At 44.1% G+C, this 27,772-nt stretch overlaps 1 protein-coding gene across 1 annotated transcript in view; it reads left to right on the plus strand.

Annotated features, from left to right (window-relative positions):
- Positions 1-27,772, plus strand: part of FAXC (failed axon connections homolog, metaxin like GST domain containing) — a 66,578-nt gene that overhangs the window by 21,639 nt on the left and 17,167 nt on the right. The window contains exon 4 of the mRNA XM_028104277.2: positions 6,403-6,626. Coding sequence (XP_027960078.1) covers positions 6,403-6,626 — 224 coding nt within the window. The remainder of the gene's footprint in view (positions 1-6,402; positions 6,627-27,772) is intronic.

The following is a 27,772-nucleotide window of genomic DNA, read 5'->3' on the forward strand; positions in this document are numbered from 1 at the left end:
AAATTCTGACAATGCTCGATCTCCAAGGTTGTGTCTGTGTTTACAGCGGTGGAGGAGATGAAATCAATTGTTTGACTCAATTGATTCGAATTATCTGGAGTTTTCAGATATGTTTATTTTGGTCTGAAACTGTAAAAACCCTCCAGGTATGATTTTCTGAAAATCAAAGACAATGGAAAACTGGCATTTTTACATAAATACCATCCCATCATCCCAAGGCTCTAATTCTGGTTTGTCCAAATAAGCACACTCTGGTTTGTTCAAATAAGCACATGCTACAAAGAGGTTTTTCTTGAACTTGAAATCCATACCAGCGTGTTCCACTTGCATGCCTATTATTGAACATGAGGAAGACAGGTTTTTATCCTCTTTGTTTCACTGAGTGCTTAAGTTAGATCCAGTGCAGGCAAGTTGGTATGAAGGGCAGTACGAGAACCACGGGGTCAAATTAGTGGACTGAAATTGAGCTTTGGGAACAGACGCTACGGCTTCTTCCATATGACACGTTGGTGTGGTAAGAGTCTTGTAGGGAGGCGTGAGGGCACTGTGGCAAGCCATCTAGTCATACCACTTTGATCCATTAAAGTATAGGCGTTAGAACAGGGAATTCAAATTTGCTTCTAGGTTGGCCATGATTTTTAAATTCTGAATTTGGCTTTTGGTGTAGTTTCACTGCATGGGGGAGGTAGGATCCTTACTAAAATGACTTACCCAAGATCTTATCTAAAAACCAGGAGTCTCTCTCTCCCTGATTACAATTGGATTAATGTGTTTCCCTCTTCCCTGCTCCCCCTGCCCCTAATTTCAGATATAGTGAGAGTTCCTGTTGGGAGGCGCTGGTCTAGGGCCCGTGCAACTCGGTGAAATCACAGAAGCTTATCATATGCTCCTGCACACCATGCGTTTAAAAGACAAACAAACAATGACAGGGATGGAGCAGGACATGGAGAAAGGCGTCCATGGTCAGGAAGGCCACATGCTAAGGCTCACTCATCAAACAGTAGATTGCCATGGTTTGCACTTTCCCACTTGTTAATATCATCTCTGCTACGGGCCAGGGCTCCTTTTAGGTTATGAGGAGAGATATCTTCATTGAAACATGAGGGGTCGGCTCTTCTTTCCTGTCTTCTTGATCTCCTTTAAAAATATTGAACAGTATTTATTCTTCTGTTCTGACTAAGGTAATCAATCTTTAAGAGAAACCTTGACCCCATTTTGCAGAAGAGATCAGGTACATCAGTTGTTTAAAGGAAATGAGTATCAACTTTCTGGAAGAGGTTCTCAGAGTGATGACTTAATTGTTCAGCCTCGTCTAGTTTCCAGATTGGCCCTCCTTGCCCTCACCAGCTCAAGATTCACGACTCCTTGTGCAGTGGGCCTCTTCCGAGTAGAGAGTGACACGGATCTCAGAAGAGAACAGTCAGCCCCTTCTTCATTTTTCAAAGGCATGTCTCTTTTTCCTTCATTCTGTTTAAATATTGTCAACCCTTAGAAATGCTACTTAGCAGTAGCTGGCTCAGAAGTGAAGCTTTTTTACATTTCAATCAATAATTCATTCTTTCAGTAAACTTAATGAATGACTGACGCCTAGTGGCCAGGCTCCATGCTGGATTGGGGGAAGCGAGGCGGTAAGACGCTGTCTCCATCCTCCCGTGACTCCCAGGCCGAGGGAGACGTCGAGCCATCATAACGGTGGGTGCTGGGGGAGAGTTTGAAGAACTGAGGAAAGGCAGCCAAGCACCTGCTGGAGTGATGAGGGAAAGGCTTTCCCAGAGGAGATGGTATCACAAACGAAACGAGGGACTGTCAGTGGTCGGTGAAGGGGCTGGGCGCCAGGGGAAAGATTAGGATATCTAGGCAGAGGGAGCAGCATCGGCAAAAGTTCAGAGGTAAGACCGAGGAGCCTGGGAAGGCACTTGTAATTCTGTGTGGCAGGTGCACAGGAGGCAGTGGCGGGGGGGAGGTGGGATGGGGCCGGAGAATGGCCAGCTGAGTGTGAGTCAGACTGTAGGGAGTGGGGGCGGTGTGCCGAGCTCAGGAGCTAGGGGGGGTTCATGAATGGCTCTGAGAAGCAGGCTGATAGGACTAGATTTGTGTTTTAGGAGCTCTTTGTGACTGCTTGGGACAAATGGATTTCTGAAGGGCCTTAGGGGATGTCAGGAGACCTGTTAGGAGGCCACTGTGCTCAGGGCCAAGAAATGATGAAGGGCTGAGCTACATGCTTAATTGAGTTGGAGAAAAGGGCAAATTCACAGGGTGACCAGCTATCAGGAACGAAGGATAGAGAGCAGGGAAGAACGAGTCCTGGTATTCTTTCTGGCTTGGGTGAGGAGAAGCAGATTTGAAGGGAAGGAAGATCATGAGTCCAAGTTTGGAAATACAGGTTTGCAGTTCCTGAGGACCCCTCACATGGATCCCTGGGTGTCAGGAGAAAGATCTGGGCTGGGTGTAGGTTTGGGAATCATCAGTGTGAAATCACGGGTGTGAATTAGATCATGCCACAAGTGTGGAGTAAGAAATAGGAAGAATAGTGATGAAGATCTTGGGAACATGCACGAAGTGGTGGGAAAAGCAGTAGCGATGTAAGCTAAGGGAGAGCTCTTCTACGAAAGACATGGACAGCGTCACATGTTGCAGACAGTTCAAGAAAGAGAAATACACAAAGAATGTTTAGGGGCACCTGGGTGGTTCAGTCAATTAAGCATCTGACTCTTGATCTCAGCTCAGGTCTTGATCTCAGGGTCATGAGTTCAAGCCCCGTGTTGGGCTCCTTGAAAAGAAAGAAAAAAAAAAAAGGAATGTTTATTTGGATTTTGCAACAAGGAGGTATCGTTGATTTGGATGAGAGTAGTTTCGTCAAGTGTTCACAGTTTGCCGGAAGCTTGGTTATGGAAGGAGGTGGATTCTTGGTTTTAAGGATTTGGAAGCATGTGTAAATGAGGTTTGCTGCCTGTAGTGATTAATGTAGGATTCCATAAATTACCCATTTTCTTTGGTGTTTAAAGTTTGAACCCACTTCATAGAGATTGACCCTTACAGAGCCTGGCTGGCCATCATTTGCTTCTCTTCCCTGACACTGGGCTGCAGTATTAGTCACAGGGAGTGAAAGAGGAAAGAAATCAAGAGCAGGGTGGAAAAGAGAAGAGAGGAAGACCAGACAGTTTCTCAGGTAACCTCTAGCTGCAAAATTCCAGATCAACCCAGTGTTCCCCCTTCTGTGCCCTCCATTCCACCCACTAATGGAGGTAGAGAACCTTACGCCATTGCATTAGTGGGTGTTCCTCCAGCTTAGCCGTGCGACCCAGGACAGCTGCCTCTTCCATCCCCATCTGCTACTTGAACCCATTAGTTGTGCAAAGCTCTCTCTCCATCATTGCATCCTCATCCTGGGCACATGCCCCCATTTCCTGCTCTACGGAGGAAACTGAAGTCACCTGGCAGGAACTCTGAACCTCTCTGCAGCCCCTTACCCCTTGTGACACTCTCCTCCTCTCTATCTCAGAGCAAGAGGTGTCTCTGCTTCTCTCCAAGCTGGCCCTTCCAGCCTGGCTGTCTCACCTTCTAACTTGCCCTTGACCTGTGGATTCCCTAACACCACTCCTCACCCTAGCAACTTCCTTAGGTGACTCCTCTCCTCTGACAGCTTTAGCACTCTCGCTGACGTGCCCTCACCCGCAAGTTCTCTCTCTTGAGTCTAAACCTGTCTCCTGAGTTCTCAACCTTCTGGACATTCTCATCTGGGGGTTCCATGGGGCCTTCAAATGCAACAGCTTGATGCATCTTTCATCATCTACATCTGTCATACCTCGTGTGTACCTGCCCATATTGGTTAATGGCATTATCATCCCCTCAAGTCATCGGCCTGAGAGAAAAGACTTAATCTCTCCTTATACTTTGGTACATAGACTCTTTTTCTCATACCCCAGAGTTTCTCCTCTGCATTCCCTGTACACCCTCCCTCCCACCCCCATTGCCCTAGTTCTTAGGTCTTGCCAGAGTCTTCTAGCCAGCCTTCCTACTGGTGGTTTCTCCATTTCCAACCCTTCCTTCACATTGCCTCAAACCTGATTACATTTCTTGTCTGCTTAAAACCTTTCAGTGGTTCAACTTTGCTTCCAAAATAGAGTTCAGCACCCTTTGTCTCAGGCGCATCCGGATCTGGTTCTGGCCCACCCTTCCATCCTCTGCCCAGGCGTCCCGTGCGCCCTGGCCGGTGCTCCTCACGCACACCCTTCCTCCTCTGCTCTGCCTGGTGAGCTTCTGCTCATCCCTCAGGATCACTTAGGCTTATGATGAAACCCGTACAAAGAATGTATTTTTTCACATCAACCTGTCAGTTTAGAACCACCACATTCCTCATTTTTACTCTTTAGACACTTCCTGGATGCTCTTATGACCTGGTCACGCTTGTTTTGGGCTAATCTAGTTTTATTCTCAGTTCATGGACTTGCGAAATAATCAAGGATGGTCAAGCTCTTTTATTGTGCCTTTCAATCTAGTACAACTTGAATCAAAGTACTGAATTATTCTAATGGAATGAGAAAATTGATACCTTAATTACTGCAGGTGTAAAAAGAAGAGCAAGTAGGAAAGTATTAAGTTTGCATGTTTATAAAGAATTTACTAGAGTAAATGTGAGATCTTTTATGTCAAAAGATCCATTGACTTCTCTGTCCATATGTATTAGTTACCGTTGCGATGTACTTTTTCCTATATTCAGCAAAATCCATTTCTTGACTCAATGCTTTATTTTGAGAGACTTATTAAAAAGAAGTACACAAAGCTTTCTTTTTTTTTTAAGATTTTATTTATTTATTTGACAGAGAGAGACACAGCGAGAGAGAGAGAACACAAGCAGGGGGAGTGGGAGAGGGAGAAGCAGGCTTCCCGCGGAGCAGGGAGCCTGACGCAGGGCTCGATCCCAGGACCCCAGGATCATGACCTGAGCCGAAGGCAGATGCTTAACGACTGAGCCACCCAGGTTCCCCTACACAGAGCTTTTTAACAAGATTTATAGGCATTATTTTAAAAAGGTAATAAAGAATGAGTTTTGGGTATAGTGCAGAGAGTTATGTTGAAATTGGTTGTAGGACTTTTCAGTAAAAATCAGGAATGCTTAAAAACTTTTAGAGAAATCTTCTGTTTCTTATTTTCTTTTTTGTAGAGGAAAGAACAGTGGAAAGAGTAGGACTATACAAAATGATCAACATTTCAGGGACTTTTTTTTTCCTTTAAAAAATTGAGGTGGAAAATAGCTATCATTTATTATAATTCCTTGTGTTTTCTCTGTAAAAATATTTTTCACTCTTTTGATTTTTTCTAAGTGGCCATTATTGCTCTATGAACCAACACTAGGAGGAGAGACGACTGCCAGTACATTTTTTTTGCTCGTTATGGGGAAAAACTAAAATATCTTCTGTTGGCACTCCCACAGCTACATTTTTCTCAGCCGTCAGTAGGAACCCCTTTTAATTTCTGTGTACCGACACTGTTAGCCATAGAGACATTCCTGCAGTTGCATAGGTTCAGAGCCCAGAATCAGCCAAGGCCCGAGTGTCGTAGCCGGCAGCCCACATGAACTGAGTTGCTGCTCAGCTGTGTCTCCGTGTTCCATGGCAACACCTGGACAGGAGAGTTGGCCACAAGCACCACCCAGATGGGAAGAGTGACTCAACTGAGTTCCTTCGGTCTTTGTATTCACTTTAGAGATCAGGAGCACAAACTGAAACAGTTCTCCAGACTTTCTGGAGAGCAAATCATATACATAATATTTATAATTTATATAGTTTATACCAACCTTGGATAGGTATATCTACTCCGTAATCCTCTGTCAAAAAGGCAAAAGTTTTCTTTTTCAAACAACTCTTTGATATGGTAAAATCCAAAATGCATACACAAATTGTGCAAAACAAAAAGGTGCAGCTTAATTAATGAACACAGAGCATATATCTGCATACCCATTCCTCAGATCAAGAACGAGAACGAAGCCTGCCCCGTAGTCTCTGTGCCTCCTTCCTGGTGTCCCCATGGGTACGCACAGTTCTGCCTCAAAACCTTTGGAAGTGGGTTTCTCCTGTTTTCTGTGGGGTTGCCTAAGAAGATGCAGAAGCCGGCCTTGGGAGGTGGGGGAGGGGCGTGGATCTGAGGGCGGGGGCCCGGAGATGTTTGGTGGAATTGTAGCATGGCATCGTTATCTGGATTTGTTTTAGTTTCTCTTACAGACCCGAAGTCTAGGCACTGGCCAGAAGCTGTTGTCATATCTGCAGAGACTGCTCTTTGTAAAGCTGCTCTGGCTCATTTCCTCTAGAGTGTTCTGACTTGTGATGCACTCACTGGAAATGGACTCCGAGGAGCTGACGTACATCTAATGCCCAGTAGTAACCTGTTTCCACACAATTCCAGGACGTTAGCTTATTGCCAGTGGGTGGACAATCTCAATGAGACCCGGAAGATGCTCTCTCTTAGTGGTGGCGGTCCCTTCAGTAACCTGCTGAGGTGGGTCGTGTGCCACATAACGAAAGGAATTGTGAAGCGCGAGATGCACGGCCACGGCATTGGCCGCTTCTCAGAGGAAGAGATTTACATGCTGATGGAGAAGGACATGCGGTCCTTGGCAGGGCTTTTGGGTAACGTACCACACCTTCTATTCTCTATTTTATATCTACTTTTTTGCATGATTAGTAAAGCGCTGTTAGTTGACTGATTTAAAGTTTTATTTGGGTTGGTTTCTTTGCTTCCATGTGTAGGTGGCAGTCCCACCATTTAACCGGACCCCCTAATTTTCAGGAGCAAACGTCTCTCTCCTTCGTCACTAGCGTGAGCCAGGCTAGTGGGGCGAGGCCGGCGCGGAGAGGACACAGAGCAGGCCCCCAGCGGCTTGGAACGTGTTGTGAGCCAAGGGTGATTGTGAGCAAGGGAGCTCTTCCATTTGTACACAGGCCAGGTTGAAAGGGCTGCTTGTAAACGCCTCTGCTGGAAGAGTCAACTGCGTCTCCATCGCTATCAAGCTGGTTCTGACCCATTCTGCGTGCACTTGCCGCGTGTCATTTTTCACGCCTGAGTTTCCATTTGTGATCTTAGCACTCTTCTTATGAGCGCATTGTAATTCTTCTGATTTTGCATTTACTGCGCCCAGTGGGTTTCCCTGTGCTTGGGAAGCCCCTCCAGGAGGAGCCTGGAGCTTCATACGTGTGGGTGGGTGAGGCTGCTGAGAGTGGAGTTCCGGGTCCTTGCTCCCCTGGTTGGCTGGAGGTGGCTGGGTTGATGTGACTCGGTGCTGGGCAGTTCGTATGTCAGTTTATGTCAGTTCATAAACACATCATGTGAGTTCAGGAGCTTCTGTGTGGGAAATGATTGTCACTTTTCTGGAGCACTTCTTCTGGTTGGGAGAACCAGGGAGCAGAGGGATAGCGATTCTCTGGTACTTAATGACTTAGCAAAATGCTTCTTCCCCAATTATTGTGAGATGGGAGGTAGAGCTATTGTCGGCAGCTGGGTTGGATATCTGGCAAGTGTTCCAAACACCATCAAGTCTAGATCATTTCCTGAGATGAGAAATTGATTCGGCTATTTGAGGGTCACCTGGGTGGCTCAGATGGTTAAGCGCCAAGCCTTCGGCTCAGGTCATGATCCCAGGGTCCTGGGATCGAGCCCCACGTCAGGCTCCCTGCTCGGCGGGAAGCCTGCTTCTCCCTCTCCCACTCCCCCTGCTTGTGTTCCCTCTCTCTCGCTGTGTCTCTCTCTCTATCAAATAAATAACATCTTTTAAAAAATATTGATTTGACTATTTGAAAAGCAGGAGTTTGCTGGAGTTCGGGGAACTCCGAGCTCGTGGGAGCTCGGGGAACAGTCTAGTCTCTCATAGGAGAAGCATTTTTGCTGCCTTTGGGGAGGGAGAGGCTCCTTGGCTGAACATCAGAGGTTTTCTTACTAAATGAGGCAGAAAGCATCACCTCCCCCCTCACCTGGAGATATAGCTTACTTTTAAGGCCCAGAGATGCCTGAGAGACTCAAAATGCATAATGACTTTTTGTTAAGTGGTTCAGGATTTGGGGAAATTGTCTAGGGATGTATTTGAGTCATCAGGATAAATTAATTATTGGTGTTTCAGTTCAGTTGACTTCAAGGATTGAAGACCTTCTTTGGGGCAGGAGCTGGGGAATACAAAAGTGAATAAGAGATGATCCCCTCTCTCAGGTAGCTTACTATCCAGTGGGAGAGACGAACTTATAAACCAGGAATAGGTGAATTATGGCCCATAGCTGGTGGCTTGTTTTTTTTTTTTTTAATGGCCTATGAGCTAAGAATCATTTTTTATATTATTAAAACGTAAGGAAAAAATGCAAGACATCAAATATGGCCCAGAAAGCCTAAAATATTTACCATTTGAAGCTCCATAGAATTTTGCTGACCTCTGCTCTAAATGAGTACCCACGTTCCAGTTGGGCTCTGACAGGTGTCATGACAGAGGTTTGTGCTTGGTGCCCTGGAGATACAGGAGGAGTAGGGGTGAAATGGCAGGGAGAGCTTGGGAGGGCCAGAGAAGAGGCAGCAGGTGTTTTGGCCCCAGAAAGTAAACCATTGTCCCAAGGAAGAAAATAGGGAAGGACCATCTGGGCAAATCATGAGAAAAGGAGTCACAAGTGAGGGGCATTTTGGAATCCTGGTTGAAAGGAAGATTTAAAGGTAGTTTGGGGCCATATTATAAAAGGTAACAATTATGCTGAGATATAAAACATGTAGGTGGTGCAAACTTCTAGTATTGGAGAGAAAGAGGCATATTTGTGACTTAGAAAAGTGGCTCTCTTGGTGTCATGGCAGATGGCTTGGGCCTGAGGGAATAGGTGGTAAAGAGAGACTGAAGGTAGGCAGTACATGTCTTTGGATGTAGTTTAAAAAGTTGTGATTAAGTTCAAATTAAAATAAAAAAATTAAATTTAAACAAAATAAAAATTAGTTGAGAAAGATGATATCTTCATGTTGGAAAGGAGGAGACAAAATTATTATTTATAGAAATTAAGAGATTATGTAGCTAAAATAGGGGCACCTGGGTGGCTCAGTCAGTTAAGCATCTGCCTTCGGCTCAGGTCCTGATCCCAGGGTCCTGAGATTGAGTCCCGAGTCAGGCTCCTTGCTCAGTGGGGAGCCTGCTTCTCCCTCTCCTTCTGCCTGCCGCTCCTCTGCTTGTGCTCTCTCTCTGTTGCCTGCCGCTCTGCCTGCTTGTGCTCTCTCTCTGTCAAATAAATAAATAAAACCTTTAAAAAAAAATTATGTAGCTAAAATAATGGAGAACTGAAATCACAGTTAGTGAGAGAGTTCAGTAATTTTACAAAGTTACAGACGTCCAGATGGCCAACAGACACATGAAAAGATGCTTACCATCACTCATTATCAGGGAAGAGCAAATCAAAACTACAATGAGATATTTCCTCACACCTGTCAGAGTGACAAAAATTAACAACACAGGAAACCACATGTTGGTGAGGATGTGGAGAAAGGGGAAATCTTTTGCACTGTTGGTGGGAATGCAAATTCGTGCAGCCATTGTGGAAATCTGTATGGAGGTTCCTCAAAAAATTAAAAATAGAACTACCCATTTTTTAAAGATTTTATTTATTTATTTGAGAGAGAGAGAGAATGAGTGGTGGGGAAGGGCAGAAGGAGAGGGAGAGAGAGAGAAGTAGACTGTCCCCTGCTGAGCAAGGAGCCCAGTGTGGGGCTTATCTGAGCTGAAGGCAGATTCTTAACCGACTGAGCCACTCAGGTGCCCCAAAATCGAACTTACCCTATGATCCAGGAATTGTACTACTGGTTATTTACCCAAAAAATACAAAAACACTAACTAAAAGGGATACATGCACCCTTTTGTTTATTGCAGCATTATTTACAATAGCCAAACTATGGAAGCAGCCCAAGTGTCCACTGATGGATGAATGGATAAAGAAGATAAATATATATATAATGGAATACTATTCAGCCATAAAAAGAATGAAATCTTGCCATTTGCAACACCATCGATTGAGCTAGAGAGTATTATAGTAAGTGAAATAAGTCAGTTAGAGAAAGAAATACCATAGGATCTCACTCATATGTGGAATTTAAGAAACAAAGGAAACTAGGGAGAGAGACAAACCAAGAAACAGACTCTTAACTATAGGGAACAAACTCATGGTTATCAGAGGGAAGGTGGGTGGAGGGATGGAGGAAATAGGGGATGGGGATTTTAGAGTACATTCATCATGATAAAATAAACTAAAATAAAATGATAAAAAGTTTACAAAGTTAAAGACAGGTAAATCTTGATATCTCAAATAACTGATTAGGAAATATAGTTAAAAATTTCTAATTATAATAATAAGAAATCAAAATATTAGAAATATGATGTATGAGAAACAGGTCCTACAGAAATAAAATTAGATAGTCCTAATAAGAGATAGTAGGTTTTTTAGAAAATGGGGAGTATACCGTCATTCATTCATTTTGAGAGTGATGCCTCTGGAGCCAGAGGTCAAGCCTAGCTCCATCACTTCCGAGCTCGGCAACCTTGGGCAAGTTTCTTAATTTCTCTAGGCCTCAGTTTCCTTCTGTGTAAAATGGGGACAATAATGGTGAAAAGAAAAGTAGCACATGTAAAGTGCTCAGAGTAGTGCCTGCAGGTAGTAAGCAATCAAGTAACAAGCAAGTGTAAAACCAAACTGCAATGAGGACAGGAAGCAGAGGTCCACGGTGCTGCGAGGGCTGATAATGCGGGGAGGGTTGCCCAGTTAGTCTCCATTCAGTTCTGCATGTTCCCGTGTCCCCTTGGGGCAGGTGTGTGCGTTGGAAGCAGAGATACGACCTGTAGCGGATGCCTGACTTTCATGTTGTGCGAGAAGTGCGAATGCTGTCTATTTCTATCCCCTCCCCAAAGGGTTAGAATCAGAAAAGCATGGAAGACATAAAAATCAAGAACAGAAAGGTTAGGGTTTTGGGAGGCAATGTGGCTGGAGACAGGAACTCTAGTGGCCACATGAGAGAGGTATTTCTGGAGTCAGATCCCCCAGGGTTCGCATCTTGGGCTCTGCCACTTAGCAGCTGTGTGACTTCCCATGAACCACCTGAACTTTTTCATCTACAAAATGGGGGTGAGAACAGTGCCTCCAGCATAGAGTGCAGGGACTCAGTGGGCAGTTCTGTAATGTACTTACTACAGCGTTTGGCACATAAACAATGCTGAAAAGTATTAGCTATTATCATTATCACTGTCACAAGTTTTGTATGTAACACGACTCCATCAAGAACATTGTTTTCTGAGAAAAAAGTCTAAGGAAACCTTTTCTCTGATTTTTACATGTATTAGTTAATTGTAGAAACTTGGGGAAGTTCAGAAGCACACAGAGAAAGAAACTAAGTCACTGTAACCTTTTAACTTACTGCTTGCTCATAACCACAGTTGTCCTTTTGGTATATGTCTTTCCAATATTTTTATGTGTAATTTTGAATCATATAGATGTATTTGTGTAAATGCACACATGCACATAATTTTCCAACATTTTACTCGATATATTGCAAATATTTTTTCCTATACCATATAATGCTATGTGCCTGGTATCACATAAAACTGATGTAAATCTCATCAGCCTTTGCCTCTTTTATATTTCTATTCTACCATTAATCCTGAGTCTACAGGTATGAACTTGAAGTGGAAGGGAAATAAGACAGAATGAATATAAGAAAATAAGAATATAGCTGTGTCCCACGTTAGCACAGAGATCCCCAGCTGTGATCATTTGATAGGAGATTAAAATAAGAAAGAAGATGGAATATCTGGTACACAGTAGAAGTAACACCACCCATTTGGCAGATGAAGAAACCGAGGCACAGAGGGGTTGAGCGGCTTGCCCACAGTTATACAAACAGTAAAAAGAGACATTGGTGAACAAGTTGGGCACAGGCCTGAGCTGCTAGAGCTGCCACATGATGGAGATACCGTTGCAAACATTTATTAAATGGCAAGACTTGCGGGAAGTACCACCTGGAGAAGTACTAGGCGCAAGGAGGGCGCTTTTGCGGGAGAGACTAGTGTGGTCAGGGGGGTTATGCAAGACATGTTTGAGGACATGATACTTCTGGACTCTGAAAGATAAGCTGGAGGTAGGCAGGCATGTGTGAGGAGGAGGGATGGGTTGTGAGGAGGAGGGATGGGTTGTGACGGGAGACCAGCTTGGAACATAGAAGGGGCATCACGTGTGAAGGCTCTGACATGAAAAGCAGCTGGAAGCCTTCAAGGAATGACAAGATAGCTAGTGTGTTAGTAACTGTGAGGACCGAAGTGTGGCGTGAGGTAGAGATGGGTGGGGGGCTAGATCACACAGGTCTTCCATATCACTGAAATAATCTTGCCCTTTGTTCGAACAACAGTGGAAGCTGTCAGAGGTTGAAATCAGGGAAGCGGCATGATGCCCTGGAGGGGCCAATAGTGGACGTGGGGTCCAGTGAGGAGGCTGTTGCAGTCCCGCAAAGGGAAGATGGTGGTGTGGGTTACAGCCGCAGTGACGGACTTGGACAGATGATGGCGGTTTAGAGCTATACGCCAGAGACAGAATTGACTACAGTTGGTGACTGTGTGTGGGGGGAGAGAGGCGGTGATGGAGAGGGCAGGGGTAAGGAATAACCACATTCTTGACATGAACACTTAGAGAACAAAGTAGCCATTCAGAGCTGGGGAATGCTGGCGTAGAGGAGATGATCATGAATTTCAGGGGTGGGTACGCTGAGTCTCAGATTCCTGTGAGACAGACATGAGTGGAGACAAAGCATATGGTAAGGGCGCCCTTTTTTTTTCTTGACTCATTAAAAAAAATTTTTTTTTTTAAAGATTTGGGAGAGCGAGAGCATGCACCGGGGGAGGGGCAGAGGGTGAGGGAGAAGCAGACTCCCCGCCGAGCAGGGAGCCCGATGTGGGGCTCGATCCCAGGACCCTGGGATCATGACCTGAGCCAAAGGCAGATGCTTAATTGACTGAGCCTCCCAGGTGCTCCATTTAGAAAAAGTTTTTTAAAAAAATTATTTGAGAGAGAGAGAGAGAGAGCATGAGTGAGGGGAGGAAAGGCGGCCTCTTGAATCAGTACAGAAAAGACAAATTAATTCAGTAAATGGTGTTGGGACGGCTGGCTAACCTTTTGGAACAAAATAAGTACAGTCCTCCTGACTTTATGTCATACATCTGAATATATTCCAAATGGAGTAAGCATTTAAATGTAAGAAAAAAAACCATAATGGTGTCAGGATGAAATATGGGAAACTTTTATATAATCTTGAACTTGGAAAAGTTTTTCTAAATATGCTACCAAAGGGAGAAGTGACAAAAGAAAAGTTGGATTGCTAGATTTCTTGAGACAAAACCACCTGGATGTCAATAATCACCATAAATAAAGTTAAAATTGAAATGGAAAGCTGGAAAAAACGTTTGCAACCTGTGACAAAAGAATTAATGTTACTATTTGAAGAACTTCTACAAATCTGTAGGAAAAGGGAATACTTGGAGAAAACTGGACAAAAGACATAGAGAATTTGCAAAAATGACACACATGATGAATAAATATATGAAAAATGTTCAACCTCTTTAGTAGTCAGAGCAATGCAAGTTAACAAATGAGGCACCACTCTTGTCAATCAGATGGGCAAAGTTTTGTTTGTTTGTTTTGTTTTTTTAATGTGATGAATTGGTGGGGGTGTGAAGGAGGCACTGGCATACTCTACTGATAGGAAATAAAAACAAGGACATACTTTCTGGAGTTGAGTTCCACAGTTTTAAAAGTCGTAACATCTTATATATTTACTTATTAAATAATTCAAAAAATCAGGAATCAAAACTTTGAACCTAAACAAGAAGAAATAGGGAGAAATCTCAAATTCTGTACTTAGGTCCCCGGATTGAATTGCACAAATACAGGGTGGGGGAGAGACATGTGAGAAAGAGACTTCAGGATTTTAGTGGTTTTCATTCTCTGGATGTCACCAGTGTGATGGACTGTCAAAAAGCTAATAAAAACCTAGCCTGTTTAACACAGCATAGTGTCTATAGATCTATCTATAAAAAGGATTGTAATACTGAAACATTAAAATCTGAGCAGTTATTAATAGTATGGGTCCCTGATTTTTGTTTGCGATGATAATGGGAAACTAAAGTTAGTTAGAAAGGCACTTGCAATTTTCACTGCTTTCAGCGCTTTAGGTGCCCACCTGTGGGTCATTTGTGAGTAATTGGCATTTTTCTCTAGAATGATGTCATTCCATCAGTTCCCTTTGGTCACAGACATACCTAAAGAAATTATTATTACTTCAAAGTATGTTCTAAAGGGCTAAGCAGTGATCTGTGGTGTCAGGAGTTGGGAGTCCAGTGGACTAAAGTTCCTAGTTTGTAAAACAGCTTGGGACAACTAAAGGGTTTTTTTTTTTTTTTAAGGGTACAAAGTTAAATGACAACAAGGAGAAGGTCAAAACACTCGACTCATAATTTGCTTCTATATAGGTAAGAATGGAAATCCAAATTAGGTGAGAAGGTCGCAAGAGAGCACTTCGGTATTTTCAAACAAAAAGACTAACAAGCAAACTAATTATTTGAGTTATTTTGTATTAGTTACACACTAAGTGTAATGTTAAGCTCTTGGGAAACAAAGATGAGTAAGAATGGGCTCTACCTTGAAGAAGCTTGTAAACCAGTAGCACTTAAGTCTCTAGGTCCAAACAATGTCCTAGGATGTGAAAAATTTTCCATGTGATCTTGGAAGTTTGAATGTAACCCTTTAGAAACAGGAAGAATAGTAACATATCAGAAAATAGAGATAGGAAATTGTCCCCATTTCCAAAAGTGGAGGGAGAGGTAGAGAGGTAGATTCTGATAATGAAATAGAAGACTAGAATGAATTATTAGATAGATGGTTAGTTTTCACAAAGAACTATCTTGGTTCATTGTGAATAAATCATACCAAAATGACTACTGTGTCTTCTTGACTTGTTGGATTTACTAATTGGATAGACCATATCTTGATTTATTCAAACCATTAGATACCATCTCTCAAGATATTCTTGTAGGCAAGATGACTGGTTTTCAAAGGGGGCTTCCATGGGTGCATATGTTGCCACCAAGGTTCCTTAAGTGCTTTGGTGGGGAAGAGAGGAAGCCCTAGCAGGTTGGACTCTCTCCACCCCTCTTTTACCTAGAACAGCTCCCTTGTTATCTGTTTATATATTGGAAATCCGTTGCATTTTGGTTTGATAGAGAACTTTCCCTACCAAAGAAAAAAGTTTGAAAGCCCCCAGATTAACTAGTGGATTTGTGGCTGATTGAGTGACAGTATCTTTACAGTGCCGATCAACGGCTTGGTATCACTTAAAGAGAGCTCTCCAGGGACTCTGCTCTTGACTTTTCTCAGTGACCAGTTGACAATTGCACAGGCATGCTTAGTGGTTTTTGAATGACTCTAGGTGGAAGGACAGCTTAAAAATGGGTGGGAAAATCAGGAATCAAAGCTTTGAACCTTAACAGGAAGAAACCTAATAGGGAGAAACGTCGAATTCTGTACCTAGCCTGTTTAATGCAGTGTAGTGTTTCAGCTTAAAAGTTGTTTCCTTAAGGAAACCTTTCTGGACCTTTTCTCCCAGTGTGTCAGGCAAACCTGTTCCTTGCCCCCAGGCATTTGGTGCTTTCTTCCTTAGAGCACTCCTTGCACCTTCTTTTAATGATTTGGTTTGTCTCCTCAGGTCAACTGTGCCAGGCCTGGTGTTTTCATTTCTATCTCTAGGGCGTGACTGAGTGCCCGGCACACATTAGGCATCAAGCAAGTGTTTGTTGAACAAAGAAGTTCAATGTTAAGTTCTGGGATCCATCTTTTTTTTTTTTTTAAGATTTTATTTATTCATTTGAGAGAGAGAGACAGAGAGAGCACAAGCAGAGGGAGAGGGAGAGGGAGAAGCCGAGACTCCCTGCTGAGCTGGGAGACCAGACGTGGGGCTCGATCCCAGGACCTGGAGATCATGACCTGAGCCGAAGGCAGACGCCCAACCATCTGAGCCACCCAGGCGCCCCTGGGATCCATCTTTTAAGGGAACTTGACCAAACTAGGGTGTGTCTAGAGAACGGTGGTTGGGAAGGTGGTTAAGTCTCAAAATAATTTCATGCAAGGAATATGAGGATCCTGGGGGAGGATGGTCTGCAGAAGTGAAGATGTATGGGTCATGTACCGGCGTATTTTCTGACTTAGGTGTTGTGGCAGAAGATGGACATATTTGGGGAAGGGGGAGGGGAACAGAGGAGAGGGTGGGGTGTATATGTGGGGGGAATGACAACAGATTACAACTCGGGGTAAGGCAGCACTTTTTTTTTTTTAAGATTTTATTTATTTGAGAGAGAGGATGAGAGAGAGAGAGCACATGGGGGGGGGGTCAGAGGGAGAAGCAGACTCCCTGCTGAGCAGGGAGCCCTATGCGGGACTCGATCCTGGAACTCCAGGATCATGACCTGAGCCGAAGGCAGTCACTTAACGAACTGAGCCACCCAGGCGCCCAAGGCAGCCCTTTAAAACAGACCAGTCCTAGATGGGAAGGGTTTGTCTTGTGGAGCAGTTGTTCTTTGGGATTACTCCGAGGTGAGGTTGATGACCACCACCACCAGTCATCAACCACCATCACAGGGGGTGAGCTCTTTCACTAGAGATGGTCTTTGGTGGGTCCTTCCAGTTCTGATGGTTTCATGATTTTATAGTCACTCTCTAGAGAGGAGAGCAGAGATGTTTCCACGTTACGAAACAAGGCAGAGGCCAAAGTAGAGATCACTCGAGTTCTGGTTGGTCTCTTGGATTATGATTTATGTTAGGCTGCCGCGCCTGCCTTCGGTGGGCCCCATGCTTTAAATGATCTGTGTTTATGTCTCCAACCAACAACGGTGGGTTCCCAATAAACCTCTCTTCTAATCTTCCACTTTTTTAGAGTTATCTTGACTCAAAGGTTTTTGGACAGGGGTTTTGTTTTGTCTTGTTTTTAAGCAGGCTTGGGAATAGGCTATTTTTAATAGCTGCTCTTCCTACCCTGTTTAATTATATTATGCAAACAGCACTGCATCACAGGAGGTGTGGAGGTCTAGGCTGGGAGCCACCTGGGACACAGCAGCCACACACGGTGCCTCCCAGGGAAAGTGATGGGGGTGGCGGTGGGGCGGGGAAGGAAGCCTTCAGGACTAGGCATTGGAAAAAGACAAGAAGCATTAGGGGTTTTTTTTTTTTAAAGGTTTTATTTATTTATGAGAGAGAAGAGAGAAGAGAGAAGAGAGAAGAGAGAAGAGAGAAGAGAGAAGAGAGAAGAGAGAAGAGAGAAGAGAGAAGAGAGAAGAGAGAAGAGAGAGAGAAACAGCATGAGAGGGGAAAGGGTCAGAGGGAGAAGCAGGCTCCCCGCTGAGCTGGGAGCCCGATGTGGGACTCGATCCCAAGACTCCAGGATCATAACCTGAGCTGAAGGAGGTCGCTTAACCCACTGAGCCACCCAGGCGCCTGAGAAGCCTTAGGTTTTATCTACCCCATTTAGCATATGTTGAATAACTGAACAGAGGGCAGAGGAATAAAGACATAGAAGTAATTTTGCCTGTCAATCTAGCTAGAAAGATAAACACACAGATAAAAGAAGAAAATAATAGACACTAAAAGGAATGTTTTGGAACCTCAAAGCAGTGTTTCCTGATGGGGGTTCTAAGCCCTCCAGATTACCGGCACTACCTCGCATAATGGTGGTTCTCGGCCCTGATTGCTCATTAGATCACCTCAGGGGCTTATAAAACACAGCTGCACAGGCTCTGTTGCCGGGCCAAATAATTCAGATCTCTGGGAGTGGGGTCTGGGGAAGGGTATTTTTTCAACTGAGCAGGTGATTCAAATGTGTCTGTAATGTAATATATAGGGCAGCGAGGGCGGTCGGAAGGGCTGCTGGAGGGGTAAACACCATGAGAGGGGCCCCAGGAGGGCACTGGGCCTCGGTCTGGGCAGGCATCAGAAGGGAGAACAGTCAGAAAAAGCCAAGCCTACTTGACTTTTGTCTCGAGGGTAACCCTGGCTGGGTCTGTGGGCACATTGCTTAGCACAGGCCTGCCTTCTTTCCACGTCAAGAACCTGGTAGGTTGATTTTTCGTGTGGATAAATTTCAGATATTTAGATACATTAAAAATTTTTAATAGCATCTTTGAGATGGTATCTTACAGCACCCCCGAAAGCTAGTTATTTCACAGATGAGAAAGCCCAGCGAAGGTCAGAGAGGTGAGGGAGTGGGTCTCAGGCCACTCAGCTAATGGTGACATTTTCTTTGGCCCTAGTACGACTTCTGTATGTTTGCATTGGTGGCTTGTTAAGATCACATGCAGGGAGAGTAATCATTTGACCTGGAAACCATAAATTCTATTTTTACCTGTACTGATTGGGTTCCAGGGAGTGCCTGAGCTTTTTACAACTTCCTCCTGGAGTCTTATACTCACCTCCTGAAGTGGAAGTGATTTACTCTATACGTATGATCCAATAACTCTCAGCTGCTTGCAGCCCACTACTGGGCATCAGCTGTTCTTTTCAGGTATCCTCTCCAGTCTAGATTTCCTGGAGGAGGAGGGAGGAATGGCTGGCCAGGGGCTGGTGGGGCCAGGCCCCGCTCATGGGGTTTGTGCCCGCATGGGAATGAGGCAGTTGGGGTCCAGATTGTGGCTTGTGCCTTTTCCATTCTCGTTGTTGCTATCTTGGTGGGTACAAATATGTTGGTTATTCATGAAAACAACAAAAAAGGACTTTTAGCACAATAAAATTAAACGCTAATGAGTACCGAGTGTTTAGAAATCTTTGTGGCTTATTTCGCAACACAGATTGGTTGGTATAATTCTGACGGAAGCACCCTGATCTCTATCCTGGGGGCATTCTGGCTGTTTCTTCCTCTGAGAGAAGTGTCTTGGGCTTTGTGTTTAAAATGTCAGGGTTCCCATTCCTGAATGATTAGAATAAAAGAATGAAAAATTCACAAGATAGCACCCTGTGGATGACAGGCTTTTTAAAATCTTCACCAGTACACATCCTTTCCTTGTGTTGCCAGATGCAGAAGCCCTTCAGCATTTGTGTTCTGTTTGGGCCGATTTGCCTGAGTAGAGTGCCTAACTCAGGGAGGAATTGGAGATCAAGGATGACCTGATGTATCGTAATACATTAAGTCCTTGGTGAACCCAACCACACTTTTATTTATTTAAAAATTTCAATTTGTATTTAAAAAACTAATCAACATTTAAAACATTAGGAAAAAATGTAGATCTCTTTCGTCATTCTGTCACCTAACTCAGTAAGCATTTTCTATTTCCCTACATCTTCCACATGCATATTTTTAGGAAATAGCATTTCTGATGGACACATCTCTTTGTATTCTGTTCATTTTTTAAAGCAAGTGCTAAAATTAAATGTGCTTTACTTTTGAGGAATTATTTACTTAAAATAGACTCATAGGAGTGAAATTACTGGGTGAAAGATTATGAACGTTGTTAGGTCTGTTCCTAGGCACTGCCATGGTGTTTTCCAAAAGAGAAGCACAGATTTACGAAGTGACCAGTAAAAGACTGAGGTACCAGTTTCACTGAAGGCTTACCAGTAACCATTCTGAACACTAAAAAAAAAAAAAAAAAAAATCATTTACCACTTTATTTTATTCATTATAAACTGTTATCTTCAGATTAGTCTGTATTCTGATTCTTTAATCACCTGTAAGAAATATTTTTTCCTTTTTATTTTTCCTGTTTCTTATGTGAATCAGCTGTTCCAATTCTTTTGTCCACTTTTCACGTGAATTTGAGGTTTCCTTTAAAATGTAATTGGTCTATTTATATCTCACAGATCTACTCTCAGTGATGTCTGAGGCAAATATTTTCTCAATCTCACTTGGAATCTTAACGGTGTGTGCAGATGGACAGTCTGATTCATTCATTCATCGTCCCTCCAGACCCCGCTGTAGGCATCCACAGCGCTTGTGTGGGAGTTTGTCCAACACCTCCTAGCCTTGAACCCAGCCCTGCAGGGACCTCTGCTCCTTCCACTGAGCTGCCTGCCTTCTCCCCGAGGCCGGCTCCAGACTCCGAGGGCACCTGGGGCTGCTGACTTCTGACCAGGACCTCAGAGCCTGCTGGAGCACCCCGCGTAGCCCACCTCACTCCCATACTTGATCACTGACTGCCTCCCAACCTCCGGCTCCTTTCTCTGTCACCTTCTCCCCACCCCACCGTTTTGTTAGCCCCCCTTCCCCTACTTACTTTACGGTCCCTCGGCCTACCTAGCCTGAGATCCGTCATGGAAGCTACTCTGATCTCCAGCATCCCCCATTTGCTCACCTTCCCCACGCAGCAGTGCTCCAGGTGGCCTGGTCAGCCTCACTCCGTGGAGGCCGGGCCCCTCCCTTCCTTCTTCAGGAGTTTAAGTTCAAATTCTTTCCTCTCTTCAACCTTTATTTCTTTACAGATTCCTCCTACTTACCATATAAGTCTCTCCCTCCCTTAAAAACAGCACTCCAGTTCCGTCCTGCCTCTTACCTTCCCTTCACACAGCTTGTCTGCGAAGCGATAACCATCACACTCACCCCCCATTTGCTCCTTGCACCGCTGTACCCGGACTCCTAGCCCCCGCCCCACAATTGCTCTTGAAAGGGTAAATAACAACCTGCCTGTTCACCAGATCTACTTAAAGGCCTTATTTTTATGTCCGTTTTTTATTTTGACCCTTTGGAAGTGGGAAACGTCTACCTGAGGGAGAGACTCTGAGGAATCTCTCCTGCCTGCTGTAGGCTTAAGGGACATGGGGTTTCTTGGGTGTGTTGAAGAACAAAGGATTGGGGCGCTTGGGTGGTGCAGTTGGTTAAGCGACCAATTCTTGGTTTTGGGCTCAGGGCATGATCTCAGGGTCCTGGGATCCAGCCCTGCCTTGGGCTCCGTGGTCAGCCTCCTGGCTCTCTCTCCCTCTCCCTGCCCCTTGACTCTCCCCCTGTGCTTCACGCTTGTTCTCCTCTCTCTTTCTCAAATAAATAAATTTAAAATAAATAAATAAATAAAATCTTAAAAAAAAAAGAACAAAGGATTCAGCCTTTCTCTTTCTCTGGAGGCTTCATTTTTCCATTTTCAACGCCACAGATGCCCAGGTGCCCCCTGAGGAGGCATTAGTCTCTTGCTGTTTCAGGTGGTGCCCCCGTTTTTGACTCTAACCTACCAACACATGCAGGCACTTCATTTTTATTAACTCATTAGTGCTCACAATGACCTTTTTTTTCCATGAAGAAATTTAGGCACAAAGAGATACCTTCTCAAGGAACACCCCAGCTAGTAAATGGTGGAGCTTAGACTTGAACTAAGCGGTCTGGGAGAATCCAGAAGTCCTTGCTGAACATGTTTTTATCCTTTATCTTACTTATCAGATCTGTCTGACCCTTCTTTCCTGCTTTTCCTCTGCAGGTTCCTTAAATACTGATGGGGAAGGGAATGAGAAGTTCTTTTCTATCCTTTACATTCTTCTAGTTGGACTAAAAATTAGATTTACTAAGATTAACAGGAGAAAAAAAACAGTTTTATTACATGTGCAGAGAGGCCCAATAATGAAATTGAGAACGAAAAAAATGACCAAGGCAAGCAGTTTTTATATTTTTTAGACAAAGAGACAATAAATCTGTGAGGAACTGATAGGAAAAAGAACACTTTGGGCGCTTCAGTTAGTAAGGAATTCTAAACAGAATTTGGGCTGGGGTAGTAAATTAGTAAAAAGTAACATGGGTTGTTTCTATAACCTTCTCAGCTCTAAATCTCCCATCTCTGGGGGTAAGATCGTCTCTTTAGCTCCTGGTACAGGGAGGATGCCTTCCACGTGGCAGATTCATTTCCTGTTTTCAGGGGGACGGGAGGGGCTGAGTGTGCTTGCACAGGCTGTCTCTAGGTCACTTTTATACAAAATAATCAATATGCCAAAGCGGCACGTTTTGGGGCAGCCTGCTCTTGGTCCCTGCAAGGGTTCCTAGGATTCCATCCCCCACCCTCCCGAGTCCAGCTCCTTTCTGTATCTTCACTTAGATGTCCCACAGCCGCCTCAGATTCAGCACATCCTGAAAGAACTCCTGACGCTCCCAGGAGACCAACACGCCTTCCCGTGACCTCTCTGTGAATGGCTTTATCATCCATTCAGTTATTCAGGTTGGATGCTAAAAAGTCATTCTAGATTTCTCCTTTTCCAGGAGATCCTCCAGATCTTTGCTTTGCTAGACCCTCTTTGACATTCATATCTCTGACTAAATATCACCTCCACAGAGAGGCCTTCCCTGACTGACATAGCTGTTTAATGTAGCTGTCAGTCACCCGCTATCACAGAACCTTACTTTAATTCTCTGCGAGATACTTATCACTTATTGATTGATTTGTTTATCATCGCTCCATGTGAAGTAAACACCACGAGAGCAGTGACCTTGTCTGTTCTGTTAGTCCCTGTATCCCAAGCATCCAGAGCTGTCTTGCATATCATCAGAATAATATTGACAAGAGCTGACATATAGGGAGCATTGCCAATGTGCTTAAGCAAATAGTAATACAATATATAATACTTACCCTCATATGGTAATCCCTACTTTCATAATAATATACATAATGTATATTCTACATTGATTATATAATTAACATATATATGATATAAAGTATTTATGATATATAATATGGTGTGTACACATATATGTGTGTGTGTGTGTGTGTATCCTCACAGTAATAACAATACCTATGCTCTGATGATTTTGGTGAGAATTAAATGAGGCAGGAACTATTCTCATTAATTTTCACCAACGTATATGAGGGTAGGGATATTGTTATTACTATCAGTAGTATTCTGCCTGGTTTGTTGGTGAGGAAACTGAGGTGTGTAGTGGTTAACTAACTGACCTAAGACCACAGAGCTAATACGCGGTGGGGTCAGGCTTGGACCCTGGCGTCGGGCCCTTGAGCTGGAGGCTCTATCAGCGATCGCTGAAGGATTGGCTATACCTCGTCACCGGGGTGCCCCAAGTCCCTTCATCTCCTATCCTTTCTGCCCCTCAGCCGGAGGAGGGGCTCCCAACGTCTCTCGCCTGGATTTTGCCACAGCTTCTTAGCCGATGACCCACCCTCTAGGTTTGCTTTTTAATTCTACTAGTGTTTAATCTGAAATGCAAATCAGAACTGTAGGCTCCTGATCTTGTAGACTAAAATCCAAACTCTCTTTCTTTACAGCCTCAATTCTGCTCACATCTCTGTCCTCCTTCCCACTTCTCCCTCTCATGCACATCTGTTTTTCCCACACCAAATGACCCTGCGATTGCTGAAGCACACAATTTCGTGCCTTCGCATGGGCTGTTTCCCTTGCCTTGCTTCATCCCACAGATTCTCAAGTTTTATTTCTACTTAGGAACTTTCTTAATGTTCTCCTCAATCTCCTCCAGCCCATGGGGCTCCCTACATTGGGTGTCTCTCTTCTCTCCTGTTTCATTTTGTGCAGACTTACATCATGGAAATACTATATCGAACTTATCTAGGCTCCTCCTCTGCCCCCGCCCCCCCCCCCCGAACTTTCCCCTGTCCTTGCCTGAGAACATTATTATTTTGAAGGAATTGGCTGACTGGCTTCCCTCTGACCCTGGTATCCAACAGAAGGCCCGGTAAATAATAGGCACGCTGTAACTGTTGGCTGAGTGAATACTAACTTCCAAAAGGAATTTGAGGCATTCCACAGATAAGAGAGGGCATAGTCAACCGTAATATAAAACTTTCAGAAACCAAGTGAAAAAATCATGTTCTTCGAATGAGTTTATTCCTGGAATTGGGCACACTTTATCTTTGAGTTTTTTGGCTACCGAGATAAAAAGGGGAACTTGAACTCACGACCCTGAGATCAAGAGTTGCAATACCTACGAATTGAGCCAGCCGGGTGCCCCTTATAGACAGTGTTTTTGAATGTAAACATTTGTCAGTTTTCCTTAATAAAAGCTCAAGGTTTAGCACTGAATTGCTGTTCCGAAGGCACTTTTCTGGGGACTACTTTAATATAGTTCCTGTATTTTTCTGATACAATTTATTATGGGGGTGGAGCTTGGAGAGCCTAGAGGTTTTAGTAACTCTACAACCGTAGCACAGGAACCTCAGAGACACACCTTTTAATGTAAGTTAGCTTTAGGGGGAGAAGTTGAGGGCACACTTCAGCTAGTTCTGAGTCAGCTATTTTACATTTAATTCTGTGGTGACTATAGCTCTTCCATGTTGTTGTTTAAAGAGGGTTCTCTCTGCATTAGAAACCAGGTGGTCCAGGCTTGGATGTTCTCTCATGAAAACTTAAGGACCTGACTTGTTGGGCTGCCCGGTTAGAAGGCCGTCTTGCCTCCATGGAGCAGTGAGCTATAGCTGTCTGGCACAGGGCCGAAATACCTCAACTACCTATACGACACCTTGGTTGAGCCCCAGAGTTCTAGATCCTAGAGTTCTGTGCCATCAAATATGGGAGGGATGACTCTGGTCCAAAAGATTTAAGGCAAGGTATTATAAAATACTTGTCATTCACTGAAAAATATATTTACTGGGTACCTACTGTGTGCAGGGCACTGGACTGGGTACCGGGGGGTACTGCGTTAGCACTCGAGTGGGGCTCATTGTCTAGAATGATTTCATTCTTCACTGAGTTCACAACCTAGACAAAGTCACAAGGAACCATTCCAGTGATACACTCAGGGCCCCTAGGTACCAAATAAGCCCCCAGGTAGCTGAGCTCATTCACCTGGTAGATGAGGGGGGTTAGTATTGTCCATTTAAACATTGAGGGACATCTGCCAAATGTTACAATTTAACATCAGATTTAGCTTAGTTGATGCAGTTTGGCCTCTTGATCCATTGTTGGTGAACAAGATCATGTGGTTTTGATTTTGTTTTTTATTGGGAAATTTTCAAACACCCAGAAAAGTACAATAGTAGTCCAATGAATAGCTTCATTATCATCACCTTGATTTCGTAGTTGTTAATGTTTTGTCATATTTGCTTCAGATGTTTTTTTTTTCTTTTTTGGTGTGCATTTTAGAATAAATTACAGATATCATGACATTTAACCTCCAGACACGTTTGGATGTAGCTCCAACAGATGGCTTCTGTAGTAGGCAGCCTCCAAGATGGCCCGCAGTGTTCCCTGCCTCCTGGTGTTCATCCTCTTGTGTAATCTCCTCCCTGAGTGTAAGCTGGATTTATTGATTTGTTACCAACAAATAGGATATGGCAAAAGCAACGGGATACCCTTTCCAAGATGAGGTTGTAAAAAGACTGTGGCTTCCATCTTGGGCATCCTCTCTCTCCTCCTCTCGCTCTCAGCTGCTTGCTTTGACGGAAGCCAGCACTGCTGTGAGCTGCCCTATACAGAGGTCCATGTGGCAGAGGATGACTGTCTCTGGTCAAGAGCCAGCGAGCACCTGAGGCCTGTTGGCAGCCATGTGAGTGAGTCTGGAAACACTCTCCCTGAGTCAAGCCTTGAGGTAACTGTAACCCTGCATAACTTCTCGATTAGATCCTGTGAGAGACCCTGAGCTAGAGGCACCCAGCTAAGGGCCTGGATTCCTGACCCACAGAAACTGTGAGATAATAAATGGTTGTTGTTTTAAACCGCTAAGTTTTGGGGTAATTTTGTATTCGGCAATAATAAGTACACGTACATAGCTCCAATCCTGTTAATCCTGGTAGGAGATTAACAACTGACTGATAACTCAGCTGCTGCTGAGTTGTGAGGAGTGAGGCCAGGCTGTCAGCAGAGGAAAGAGTGTTTATCCTGCAGTGGTGGGTGGCAGGCATCGGATCTCAGTTGCCTCAAGTTATTTAACTAAAAGGTTTTACATCTTTTAGAAGTAGAATCTTATCTTTCTCTCTCTCAAGATACTATTATTATTGCCCATTCTGATTTTTAAAGGCTTATTTTCATCTTGGCTCTGAAGAAATCTGTATCTATGCCAAAGTAATAGAGCTTGGCGCGTAGGAGGTTTCTGTCTCTGGATTCAGTGATCTTTGAGAAAGCAGTCTGCTCTGAGGAGAGCGCTATGTGGCATGTTTTAACCCGTTTAATGGTCAGGATACATGGACAAAAGCATTCAGTATAGGAGTAATGGCTCTCCTATAAAGTAGGATAAAGACTCAGTCCTGCACTGAGCATCAACAGAATTTTGATGTGATGTTTAGCACGTGTGTAGGAGTTTGTTTGTTTGCTTGTTTATAGAGAGGGGGATTGGAGGGGCAGAGGGAAAAGGAGAGCGAGAACCTCAAGCAGGCTCCACGACCATCGTGGAGCCCAGTGCAGGTCTTGATCTCAGGACCCTGAGATCATGACCTGAGCTGAAATCAAGAGTCATACGAGCCACCCAGGTGCCCCAGGATTCCCATTTTTAAAGCTAAAGTCTAGTAATTTGATTTCCCCCCAAGGGATCTGTGCCTACTGAGTGAATCTGAGTAAGATCCATCACACTGGGCCTGCCTTAAACGGTTCTGGTGGTTAAAGATCTTTACCCGGTTTTGGTGCTTGCTCTGATATTTGAAAAATGGTTGAGGATCTTGGGTTCCAACTAAGGTGAAGCCTGAGATCCATAAAATGAATAAAAGTTCTTCAGGATTGTGGAGTCTGTTTCCATGGCCCTGATGGCCAAACACAAAACCTCCCATGGGAATGAATCTATTACTAGTCAGCTTTCTTAAAAGGAGAAGTTCCTTACAGAAGGATTTGAACTTAAATTTCGATGTGACATCGAGTTCTGCCTGATAACGTTGTTTCATTAACCAAACCAGAATGTGGGAGCTACCAGATAGTCTTTATTGAATAAAGGGATGAAGCAACTGGCTCGTTTGCCCAAATACAGGGCAGCCAAGGCTGAAATGAAAATAAGGGGAAAGCCTCTCCTGGGACGTAGTATGAGTTGAGTGATCTATATTCTTTACCCTCAGAAGGTTCTACTTGGGAAGGGGAGATTGGGGAGACTTTTATACCCCTCAGATCTCAGTCCGGTGTGTAGTCAGACTCCGAAGCAACAATATTGCACCAACTTCAAGGAGAGAGAAATAAGGCCAGTCATCCGTGAGTCGGTAACATTACGTCACTGTTAGAGATTTAGTTGTAGTGCGTTCCGACTTCCAGGAGCTGCTGTTTGTTGCTAGGAAATGAGAATGTGAGTCTGAGCAGGCATTTGCCTCCTCCTGAGGAATACTTTCCTAATCTAGATTTCCCACATGTGGAGTTTTTCCGTAACTGGTGCCGATACGTCATCCCAGTGTTCTAAAGTTATAGTATATATATATAGCCCACGGAGGCTTTGGGTGTGTGGAGGTCAGAAGGCGCTCAGACACATCAAGAGGGCTGAAGTACAGAAGAGCAAGCACAGCTCCTTCCTTGTCGTGGGGAAGGGATGTGCTTCCTGTCTCATCCCAGGGAATCTGAAGAGCTGGGACATCAGCAAAGAGGAAGAGGAAGTGAGGTGATTGGTTTTGGTCCGTGGGGACAGGGTCAAGATAGTTCATACGAGCTGAGAAAAATTCTTTCTGTGGGTTCTTTCAGAAAATCCTACAGAAGATTGCAGAAGTATCTGGTTGCTTTCCAAAAATTAAATCTGAAGAGGGATTAAATGTAGGTGCTGCTTCTGGTGTGTCTCCCGATGGTTAATAACCTCACATATAAGATAGCAACCCATTTCCCCCCCCGTAATTGAAAGACTCACATACACAGCA

This window comes from Eumetopias jubatus, unplaced genomic scaffold, assembly GCF_037043125.1.
Source record: "Eumetopias jubatus isolate StellerSeaLion01/CBP00866 unplaced genomic scaffold, mEumJub1_p1.0 scaffold_6, whole genome shotgun sequence".
In the NCBI taxonomy this organism is placed as follows: Eukaryota; Metazoa; Chordata; class Mammalia; order Carnivora; family Otariidae; genus Eumetopias; species Eumetopias jubatus.